General features: G+C 42.4%; 1 protein-coding gene across 6 annotated transcripts in view; it reads left to right on the top strand.

Moving 5' to 3' along the window:
- Positions 1–12628, top strand: part of LOC126251682 (actin-binding LIM protein 2) — a 359496-nt gene that overhangs the window by 219407 nt on the left and 127461 nt on the right. For all 6 annotated transcript variants that reach the window (XM_049952267.1, XM_049952266.1, XM_049952265.1 and 3 more), the window contains one exon: positions 11541–11636. In XM_049952267.1, coding sequence (XP_049808224.1) covers positions 11541–11636 — 96 coding nt within the window. The remainder of the gene's footprint in view (positions 1–11540; positions 11637–12628) is intronic.

Raw genomic sequence — 12628 nt, 5'->3', positions numbered from 1 at the left:
AAATAGTAACGCCCAAAATTAGGTTTTTTAAACATTACCAGCTAAATCGGAATTTTGATCAGTTTGTAGCTGAGCAATTCACGAAATACACAGCAGCTTTGACTTCGTGATTAATGAGAAACAAGTACGTAGCTAGTCTTGTAATGCTAATAAAAAAAAAACATTATGTGGAGATATGAAATACAACTGTAACTTGGACTCAGTTGCATTTAAAGTTAATTTTCTACTAGAATGTTGGGAAGCTGTAGATTACACGCGAGAACGATTAAATAGAAGACGGCGGTAGTAAGGTGCTGTACATCTAGTATAAAGCCGATTGGAAAATTTCAAGGCCAGCTTATAACAAGTGAAAGAATAACAGCCCGCATACAGGCATACGATTAGATTCTTTGGCTGTTACATCTGTGGTTGGAACGAGATGAAATATTAACGTGTGGTACAGTAGAAAGTTCCATAGTGTTTCATAAATTATACGTGTGGTAATACATTTACTTTTACGCACCATCTGAATACCATTATGGAGTGCACGGCATAGGGTATTTAGCATTATACGAGATGTAAGACTTTCTTTTCGTTCCAACGGTGCAGGAGCGCGGGAAGAATTGACAGCTTAAATACCTTTCTGTGCACTTTAATAGTGTAATCTTATCCTTGCGATCTCTGTAGAAAATGCGTAGAGGGATTATAGTTTATCCTAGGATCCTCACACTAACCGATCACAGTGTGTGCTGCCCTTATCTGTATACGTTCATTACCGCTTGTTGGCGCTATTTGCTACATGTCCCACACACTTTGGCAATATCCTACGATTGATATCACGAGTGTTTTGCAAGCAGTTTCCGTTGCAACCTGACTACCCTTTCTCAGTGTCTACCATTTTACGGATGACTAACACTACGCGATCATTCCACATTATTCCCTTACAAATTATTACACCCAGGTATTTGTATGCGTTATGGACCAAATTTATGTTTTTTCGTTTTGTGAAGTGCATAATTTTACATTTGTGTACATTTAACAAGTTGCCAATCTCTACATTGTTTGGAAATATTAACAAGAGCTGACTGGATGTTTGATAAACATTTTTCTATTAGTACTTCATAGATAACTGCATCATCTTTAAAAAATCTAAAGTTACTGTTCATACTGTTGGCCAGATCATTAATGTATGGACGTGTATTTAGGTTTAGTCCAGAATACTAAAGGCGCACGCTGAAATGGTTCATGATGAGAGGGCATTGATGAAAGGAAAATATAGTAAGCAGTGATATACTTCTACGTCAGAGTAAAGCAATTGTCAATGCCTGTTTTAGTCTGACCACCCTAATTCTGTATTAGCCAGCTATCTGATTCAAACAGATATTCCCTTACCAATACAAGGCTTGCTGTTTATCGGATTATTAACAGGAGATCGTGCAATCTGCATCACGGTGCAACTGGCAGTTCTTCCCTTAGACTTCAGATTTCCGAACGTCGAAGAAAGGATACGTTGCAAGTCCTGTCGATTAGATCATCATAAGAGACAACAGCCGAAACTCAGATTGCGCAGGGACGTGGAAGGGAATAGGTTGTGCCCCCTTTTTTAGGAACTGTCCCAGCATTGCTCCTCCTGGATACGTGTCCAAGCACATTAAGCTAAATTTGCGTCGACACAGTGCACAGAGCTCATCTGAGAAAGAGAAATTTCACAGGAGAAAACAGTTTGCTGTCGCAGATTACATTTAATAAGTTAAAGTCCACAAGGAAATTACGTGCATTGTGGGAGTGAGTACCATACGTACAATCCATCAAAAGCACACTAATTTTTTTTTCTCCATATTGATATGACGGCGTGGGTGCCATGAATCCTCGTAAAGTAGAACAGTAGTTGAAAGAACAACTGTGCTCTCATAATCTGTGCTAATTAAAAGTGTATTTGCCGATTTCTTCTATAACTATTAAAATTATGATTCTCCCTCCGCAGGTTCTCCATTGATTGCATCATTCTGGAATGAAAGCAACGAGAATTGTAGCTTTGGTACGTGTAAGTGCTTGGGAGCGCATTCTTATGGTTCGTGTTTCGTCGTCGCTGAAGTCGACCGATGCTGCTTTCGGATTCCCAGAAAGGAGGGACGGGTTGTCATGAATGCGCAGTGAAAGTAGATACGACAGACCACGAACTCGTTGCCATATTTGAAAGACTTGTACAGCCCTGTTAGAATTGTGTATTTGGTAGCGTTCAGAATGAAAGGGTAGCTGGTGAGGCAGCTTATAACTTGAGAGCCGGTTCGTGAGACTTGCTGCGGTAATTCCATTCGCAGAGGGCTGCCCACCTAGTCCTATGACCTGGGCCGGTTCATCGTATCAACTAGACAGCAGTTGCTAACTCGTGTATTGTATAACGTACCAACCGATATCCATTCCCCTTTGCTGAAGTTCGTCCAGTATTGCTCCGCGGGAATCAGTTGCGAATCCATACAAATTATAAAAATGTGTGTATATTCCGCGTCTCCGCCTAAACCATTGGACTGATTTGAACCAAACTCGGTACCAAATATCATTTACTGTGTGTGTGTATGTGTGTGTGGGGGGGGGGGGAGGGGGGGCGGTGGGCGGTTAAGAACCACCCCCTATCAAAGGGGCTGGGATAAAAGTAGTGTATCCCACGACGCGAGAATGTCTGTGTAATATAGTCATCCAGTAGCTCGTTGCTTACTAAGTTTACGCCACCCATGCAGTAAAAATGCCACTTGAAGCATGACGTTTTAATTTTTTACTTATTTACTACTAACTGTATGCGTGACATTTTGTAGACAGTATTTAGATGTACCTCTGAATGTACCAAAAAAATTACATCATTGTTCTACACTTAGTTCAGGAGACACGGTATTGTAAACACTACGGTGACAGAAAAACTACTGCTTCATACATGACTTCTTTGTTCTAACTGTATTCGCAGCAAGTGTCGCAGACAGCATTCACATATGCCACTGAATATGCCTAGAAAAATATATCATTTTCATCAGTTCAGGAGATACAACGTCATAAACACTGACATGCGTGAAAATTGTCGCACGTTGCATGGCTTTTAATTTATTACTTCTTAACCACTACCTCTATTGACTACGCATTTCACAGATAGTAGGCGTATATAAAACTGGATGAACCTGCAAAATTATGTAATTGACGGCACATAATACAGGAGATACGTCATAAACATGAAGCTGCGTGAAAATGAAACAGTAGAGGAAAACAGCTAAATATACAGGTGAAATATGTGTACAAATACGCGTGAAATATATTCGCCATGTGCGTGTGCCAGCAAAGAGTCAAATTTGGTACAGATAATTGTTCAGAAATTGTTGAAATGGCTCTGAGCACTATGGGACTTAGGTCATCAGTCCCCTGTAACTTAGAACTACTTAAACCTAACTAACCTAAGGGCATCACACACATCCACGCCCGACGCAGGATTCGAACCTGCGACCGTAGCAATATATTAGTTACAACTGGAAAGATATACTACAGGTGTAAGAACCAACAGTCTCCTGATGGAATGTATGTGATGGAGAGGAGGACGAAGAAATGGACATACAGCGAGGGTGAAGGAGGAGATAGGCACAGATAGGAGGAGGAGGAGGAAGAAGAGGAGATAGGCGGAGATAAGGGGGGGGGGGGAATGGACAGTGGGAGGAAAGAGGTGTGTTGGACAGTGATTGGGGGGGGGGGGGGGAATAGTCAGTCATAGACATCTGGCAGGAGGAGATGAACAGACGGGGGAAGGAAGAAATGAACAGAGAGGGGAGAGGAGCAGGTGGACACAGAAAGGAATGGGGAGGAGGTGAAAGGGGAGAAGAGAGGAGATGATTCACTAAGAGAGGGGGAGGAGGAGATGGAATAGATGGGGGAGGAGCAGATTGACAGAGACACGGGGAAGGAGGAGGTGGACGAACAGAAGTTGGAGTAAATACATACCTGGACAACGGCAAGTACTCACTACTCAGCCATTTTATAATATAAAAATGTTCTGTCTCGATCCCAAAGTATTTTTATTAACATAATTATGATGAGTTTCAATGCATTATGCACCCAATGCATTACGCACCATCATCATACATAAAATGCTTGGCTAAGCTTAGTCCAAATGTGTTCCGCAGTTAACAGTTATACGTTATTCGCAGACAGGAGGTTATCCACCTCTTGTCTACCAAAAGTGTGAACTGCAGAATATGGAAACGCGAAAAACCCAACACATTACCAAGCCTAATATGGTGTAGGTTAAGCGTTGGCGTTCGTTGGCGTTCGAAACAGCTTCCAGTCGTTTCGGAATGCATAAGTACAGGTTCTCTATGGTTTTTAAAGGAGTCTTATACCATTCTACTTGCAAAATGGTGGCAAGTTGAGGTAACGATGTTGGAGATGTATAGCGAATACGCTCCCGCTCTCTCCAAAGGAGACCACAGAGGCACAATAATATTGGAGATCTGGTGACTGTGGTGGCCAGGGAAGGTACGACAATTTATCCTCGTCTCACGAAACCAGTTCTAGACGATGCGAGTTGTATGAGCGGGTGCCCTGTCATCTTGCAACGCAGCATCACAATTTATGGAACAAACACTGTGCCATTGGATGGACCAGATCAGCCAAAATAGTCACATAAACCTTTGCTGTAGCGCAGTCTTGCAGAGTAACTATTGAGCCCATGGCATACCACGATATGGCTGCTCAAATCATCACCGAACCCCCGCCATCTTTCTCTCTTGGGACGTAAACTCGGCCAGAAGTTGGAAGCAATGTGAAACAAGATTCTTCCACTAAACGATATTCTTCCATTGCTCTATAGTAGACGTTTTGTGGTTTCGGCACCACGTCCTCCTAGGTCTTGAACTCCAGCTCGCCTCACAATTCCCTGCTTTATGGCACTCCCTCGGTGATTTCGTGCCGACAGGGTTCGCGAGTGCGAGAAACAGATGTGCTGTGACTTTTCCATCTGTCGTCCCCTTATATTTCGTAACAGTCCTCTGTGGCCGTCTGTAACGATCACTCATCACACACCTTGGTGCGCGTCGTGACTAGGTGGATTGTGTTTCCCGCTTTCCCTGTGTGCGGTATAAATCTTCGATGCGGTGCCTCTTCAAACACCAAACTCTTCGGCTACCTTGTTTCCGGATACACCGACCATACGAGCGCTAACCGTTTGCCACGTTAGAATTCGCTTAGCTTCGACATAATACTCACAACTAAACAGAACACTGTCCTGACCACGACTGACGCAAGATTCGAGGGAATTGTACAGATACCCTTCATGGTCAGACCAAAAGGCCAACCTGCAGGCATATCTAGCATCTGCATTTATCTTCAGGCATGCAAGACATAATCTTCCATTATGGTCTGCAAATAGAAGCAAGCGTCAAGCCATTTCCCGTGTGAAATAATAGGCTTCTGTTATGTTGGGTAGTGCTAAGCTAAAACTGTGGTGTAAAAGCATTTCTCAAACTTGATACAACAAAGTGGTTCCTTCGGAGCTAACTTGTGCTCTACACCTACCCAGACTATGACTATGGTTTACCGTAGCAACACTGTTTACTGAATGGACAATAACAGAGGAATGTTCCCTCATTTGCTTGTTGCATTCCGTAGATCGTTTGTAATAGCAAAGAGCTTGCAGTAGAAGAACATGTTTCACAGAAGCTAAGAAGAACAAGTACTCTCAGTTCTTAAACTTTGCATTTAATAGCCCTTGTTTGCTGGACATTTTTTCGGGTGTTGGTCCATACTATCACTTCTCAAAATATGGAATACTTTTTTTTTCACACCCGCTCAGCTGTGGCCGGCCGAAGTGGCCGTGCGGTTAAAGGCGCTGCAGTCTGGAACCGCAGGTTCGAATCCTGCCTCGGGCATGGATGTTTGTGATGTCCTTAGGTTAGTTAGGTTTAACTAGTTCTAAGTTCTAGGGGACTAATGACCTCAGCAGTTGAGTCCCATAGTGCTCAGAGCCATTTGAACCATTTTTGAACACCCGCTCAGCTGCCACCCTTCAATATTTGCAGTTGCTTTTTGGAATGTTTTGCGTAGCTAACCACAGTATATCGTTTTTGTACAACGCCAAACTAGTATATCTGTCGACTGTACAGTTATGCCGCGTTAAACATTCAAGCACGGGAAACATATTGGGCTACATCTTGCAATCCTACGCCAGAAGCGCGATGTACATGCCAGTGAGTAAGTTAGCGTGTGCTGAGAGCCCTTCGTGATTTTTCAAGCAATGCAACTCCGTTTTTCCAACCGCCGAACTACTCCCAAGCATTCATCGTGCCACTGTTATACCAGATACACGGAGGTTGCGATAGGTGACTTGTAGAATGCCTCGTGTTACACACCAGCTCAGACACAGATGACCTAACCGTTCGTTTTCAGCCCCCTTCTGCTCAACAATGTTGAAGCAAGAGTTCTTGAAACGCAGGGAGAATGGCTCAAATGGCTCTGAGCACTATGGGACTCAACTGCTGAGGTCATTAGTCCCCTAGAACTTAGAACTAGTTAAACCTAACTAACCTAAGGACATCACAAACATCCATGCCCGAGGCAGGATTCGAACCTGCGACCGTAGCGGTCTTGCGGTTCCAGACTGCAGCGCCTTTAACCGCACGGCCACTTCGGCCGGCGCAGGGAGAATGAGTTGGTTGGAGGTGAAGCGCTGCAAGCTGCGAGTAGGGATCGACGGTGGCATACTTGCAGCCAGACAGGATGAGGTCGTAGTTAGCCACACACGATGGCCTTTAACGCTGGTTTTTTTGCTTCGGCTGGACGACCCGTCAGAATCCCGCGGCCATTTGACTGTTGTGTGCTCGCGCTTTCCCTCTTCCGTTTTTAAGAGCTAAAGGTGTGTGGGGGGGGGGGGGGGGGCAGGCAGGGACACACTATAAACACCTACCTCTACTGCGCCCAACAACGCTCCCTTATAGTGTTAGATGGAACACGAGAATTGGCAAAGAAGTTACACACTCCCTGCAGCGTATAGAGATGTAGCAGCATCGACTACATGATTAATGCGTCACAACTGAAAGCATAAATATCATCATAACAACATTACATTACAGCGTTTGGGGATGCGAAGTGGAACGCCCACGTATAATAGATACAGCTGAAGGTAAATGAAATGACAGAGAGAGATGTGGAGGTAACGGAGGGTTGTCTTGGGTAAGGAGACCAGACAGCGAGGTCATCGGTCTCATCGGTTTGGGGAAGGACGGGTAAGGAAGTCGGCCGTGCCCTTTGAAAGGAACCATCGCGGCATTTGCCTGGAGCGATTTATGGAAATCACGGAAAACCTAAATCAGGATGGCCGGACGCGGGATTGAACCGTCGTCCTCCCGAATGCGAGTCCAGTGTCTAACCACTGCGCCACCTCGCTCGGTAAATGAAATGACGTTCATTTGTAGAACACGGGAAAATTAATCAGCGTGGTGCGTTTCAGCAGTGGTCGCCTCAAGTTAACACGAATTGAGTCGGATACTGAATGTAGTTTAAGTGTGCTTGCTAGTGGCTGTAATATGTACAGACAAAAAAGAAAACTGACATAATGACCTACTCAAGATGTAGACGCGCTGAATGGCTTAATGTTACTCTCTCTTCGATAAAGTTTGTGTGGATGTAGGTACACAATAAGTATTATTTTTGAATAATAAAGTTTATTGATAGTATGTTGCATGACAAAAATCCTTTTTCTAGACATAACAAGTAAACCGTTAGCCCTTAGTTCCCGTCAGATCCAAGTCCAAGCACGTACGCAAAATCAAAACACAATTCCTATCTCTTTCGATAAAACAAAAAGTGATATTAATAAAAAAATAGATGTTTCCAGAAACAGAAAGGAATATCATATATTTGCTTCTTCAATAGACTCATCAGTCATACACCTAACACACAATACTGTTGTATGCTCGACACATACGCATGAATTACAGTTGACCCAAAATTCACTCCCCTTTTTGTCTTTCGAAGCCGCGCGGGAGTAGCCGAGCGGTCAGGGGCGCTGCAATCATGGACTGTGCGGCTGGTCCCGGCGGAGGTTCGAGTTCTCCCTCGGGCATGGGTGTGTGTGTTTGTCCTTAGGATAATTTAGGTTAAGTAGTGTGTAAGCTTAGGGACTGATGACCTTAGCATTTAAGTCGCATAAGATTTCACACACATTTGAACATTTGATACCGAGCATACTATAACGGAAGACAGCGCGAAATTAAGGCAATATCAACTCGCACAGCTATCATTGCTCGTGCGTTCCAAGTGTGAATGGATGGAATGGGAAGGAACACTGATGTGTTGAACCACGAAAAGTGTCCTCTGCAATGCACTTTCTATTGATTATATAAGTATACATGTTGTAGGTGTAAGACATAAACTAAATTATATGCCAGAAAGAAGTCTGTGGACGCCACGTCACGCTCTGTAGAATAGGCATACGTACTGTATATGACGGCGCATAGAAGTTTTGCGCATTCGGAAGGAATTCTCAACAGTTGTGTTGACACATTCGACTCATTCTAAGGGAAACAGATAAGTGAACGTGCTGAACAAAAAGGCAGTTTGCTGTACAGTGGAGTCTCGTTTATCTCTTCCTTGTTGATTCGTATCTTGGGTTCATCGGATTGCATTTAAAAAATTATGGTAGCTGTGCAGTATTTGATACTGCGAAACTAATAGCGGCAACAATAGACGACGACAGTCAGTAAATTTAAGTTCAGCCAACCGCACTCGGAACGGTACCAGTTAAAAAGTTGCACAAATTGCCCTTGTTTGTTGGAAGTGTAAAATAGCATCAAAGAGAGAGAATGTGGTAGTGTCCATGGGCAAAAGTTAGATGCACTGCGATACGTTAGATAAAGCAGAACTATTTAAAGACAATTTGCCGATATTCCAGGATGCTCAGACGTGGGTGTTAATGTTTTTAATGACTGACTGTGAAATAACAATGGTATGATATCAGATGTTTAAGTTATCGCCATTTTTTCGTCAGCGGAAAATGATGATGGTGACGGATCAAGTAGCCGCTCAGTCTTAAGACATCGTGGCACATCAAGAATTCGAGAGGCAACAACGCTGCTTGTTCATTGTATATAAATAATTCCGTGATTTATTCAACATTTGGTCACAATGTGATAATATTGTATAATTTGCGTGTTTACATGGAAATAAATATACCGCGTGTTTTATGACATTTAATCCATGTCATTTAGAATTTTAGATAATCTGGATGGGCTCTAGTCCCGCCTAGTGTGGATAAACGAGTGTCCTCTTTGATAAACAAATGCTGCTACTCCTTCAGTTAATCACTTGCATTAGCCTGTCATCTATTTCGTAATGAATGATATTGTTCCTGCAAGTGCAGTGACAAGAGTTTGAACAATGGCGCATTTTGACTTGCAGGAGCAAAATGTGTGTTCGAAGGTCGCGCGGTAACGCCTATCCAGCACAATGGAGGATGGAGGGACGGGATTGTTGGTTTGCGAGGAGGCTATGTTAGTGAAGATGAGGGAGGCTCGCCGCGGATCGATGTGCGCCCGAGACGGACTGGCGCCAACAGGCTCGGAATTCGTCGCAGCGCAGTGGACTGGCTGCGGCTGGTGTCGGGACACTTTCACTCATTTTCAGACTTAATTCACACTCCGTAAATACCACACGGATCAAGTGAAAGAGAGAGAGCGTTTTTCTACGTTTACATCCGTACTCTGCGAACCACTGTAAAGTGCATGGCAGGCGATACTTCCAGTTGTATCAGGATTATTTCTTCCTGCTCTATTCGTGTATGGCGCGCTAGAAGAATGCCCGCGCTTGAATGTCTATATCGCGCTGTAATTATTCCTTTGTTTGCGCTGTCCCTGCGGGATCGCTACGTAAGGGACTCTTAGAGTATGCCTAGATTCCTCACTTACTGCTGGTTCTCGAAACTTTGGAAGACGCCTTATGTCAAGCGTCTTGATTTTCATCGTTTCCCCGACACCCACCCACGGCTCCCATGTGTGCAGCCCTTCTTGGTTGTATACACGCAATATCCCCTGATAGTCCTGGTTGGTAAATGTCTCACACACCAGAGCAATATTGCAGGATGGATCACATTTGTAAAAGCAGTGTCTTTTGTAGACTGCATTTTTCCATACCAGGTATCCTGCCAACTAATTGGCTTCTGTCACTTGCCATATTCACGACTGTCATTATATCCTTGTAGACTGATTGCATTTTCCCAGCGTTATATTTCCCCTCAGTGTGCCCTGGAAGCTGACAATGAGGTAATTCTGAAAGGGTGGGTGGTAACCCACTCGTTATTTTTAATCTGAAGGTGGCTTTCTTGACTAATTGGCCCAAAATTTTGGCATCATATTACTAACTGAATTATCTTGTACAGTAGTAATTTGTGTTCCAGTTCTCTTTCAATTTATTCATATTATGAGCACACATTTAACATAATGTTATCCAGTCAAACAAAACTTTCTTTGTGACTCATAGGGCAACTGTAAATATCCAGAGACCTCCGCCCCCCCCCCCCTCTCTCTCTCTCTCTCTCTCTCTCTCTCTCTCTCTCTCTCTCTCACACACACACACACACACACACACACACACACACACACACAGTGAGTTAGAGAGAGAGAGAGAGAGAGAGAGGGAGGGAAGGAGGGGGGTATACTGGATTCACGCTTCTGTCATAACTTTCGAAGCTGAAGTGGCAGTCTAATGTGGATGATATTGAATCTGAGCATTGTAATAAAGGTGCTAGTAGCCTTTCTTATTATGATTTTATGCAACATCATTTGAGAAATTGTTGTATATTAGAAATGTTTGATCTGTTGAGACGTGCATTTGAAACTATTGCATTCAAGGATGTACACTGAATTTTTGTGTAGTGTATTCCAATGTTTAAGCATATTACTTTTATCAATGGACAGTGAGCTCATTACCTAAGAATTGCTCCAAGTAGTAATTCATAAGTTCCATAATAATGTTAGCTAAGATTTCATGTAGTACACAAACTAATGCCGTGCATACCATTAAAGCTTCTTCCAGTAGCTTGTCTCGGCTGCCCAAGGAAGCCCTCACATTTAAATTATAGGTGGGAAAGGCCCTATGAACTCTAGTAACAGTCAAAGAAAGGGAGAAAAGATATGTGATTAGCAACCTGACACACAGAAAAGATGTATATACCTGTTGGTTCTTGGAAGCATGAATTTCATTCTGTGATAGAACAGAGGAAAGGGCTAGAGGAAGTAGTTGTAGTTTCTTCAGTTCTCTCCTTAATTTTGCTTGATGTAGAAATACCAAGTTTTGAAAGCATTTTCGTCTGTGACTGATTTCCCAGTTCACCGAAGTTCAGTATTTTTGGTTGGTTAAAAGAAGCCATGTAAAATACACTGGAGTGGAAATTCTGTGCACTTTAACAACACAACAGTGCAGTCACCAGACTGTACAGATTACTTTCATTGGCAACTTTTACTGTAGTATAGATTCAAATGTTTCTCATTTTGTTGCCTATGCTGTGATACTCATACTCTTTTTTTTATTGTTTTCAGGCAAAACATTTTGTCACAACTGTAAGAAGAAGTGTTCTGGAGAAGTTCTCAGAGTCCAGGATAAATATTTTCACATTTCGTGTTTCAAATGCATTGGTGAGTACCTGTTATGTGGATTTGGAAATAGCATTAAAGACAATTTCAAAGATGATACTATCATGTGACTAACTAATTAAATGTCTCTGTGGTGCTCATGTTGTTGATGTACATGTATGCATTTATTAGATAGTTTAAAAAGTGCCATCAGTTTCAGATAGTACAAACATATGAAGGACACTATCTCAGTCTTACCAAAGACAAACCATTTGGTAGCTGAACAGGCCAGCAGCTGGTAAACATGAAACATTTAAAGTTTTACTCACACAAAGACTAATATCATACAATTTCTAAACAGAGAAATAACCAGCTACTACCAAAGACGTATACAAATTTTCAGTTCTGTGGAGTTCAGCAGGGCAACAAAATAAAATTGAATCAACCCAGAGATAAACTAATAAAAACAACTCATTGCAACATGATTTTCCATTCAGAAGTATCTCTCTGTGTTGATATAGGGACAGTGTGTTGGCTCTTTTCATGCTTTCACTCCCTATTGCATTTCTGAATTATCTTCTATAACATGCAGTTAAAATAAGTAAAGTATTCATTTAGTAAAATGAAGGATTAAAAAATATTCTGTAACGGTGATAATTGTACATATTACATCAGATAGCTTTGAATTCTTAGTACTCACATCCCAGTACATTTACTCCTTCATTTGTTTGCAGTGACAAAAGAAAATTGCACAATAGAAGAACGAAAAATAATTTTTGTATTTCTGCTGTGTACCTACCTAGGTTTTAGAGTGGGGCCAAATCAGACATGGAGCAAAACCTTGGGAATATTTGAAGCTGAATCGAAGATTTAAAACTTATGAACTTATGTTGCAGACTGACTCCTACAGATGATCAGATTATCGGTTTTCCAGGATGACAAGCTACAGTCAGGAATAATAGTTATCTCCAGTTTTTTTTTTAAGGAATTTATCATAGTTGACCTGCCAATACGAAGTAAGGAGTGCCAGATAAGCAATATCACTTCGAGTGACA

Source organism: Schistocerca nitens, chromosome 4 (genome assembly GCF_023898315.1).
Source record: "Schistocerca nitens isolate TAMUIC-IGC-003100 chromosome 4, iqSchNite1.1, whole genome shotgun sequence".
Lineage (NCBI taxonomy): Eukaryota > Metazoa > Arthropoda > Insecta > Orthoptera > Acrididae > Schistocerca > Schistocerca nitens.
This window is presented reverse-complemented; position numbering and strand designations above follow the sequence as displayed.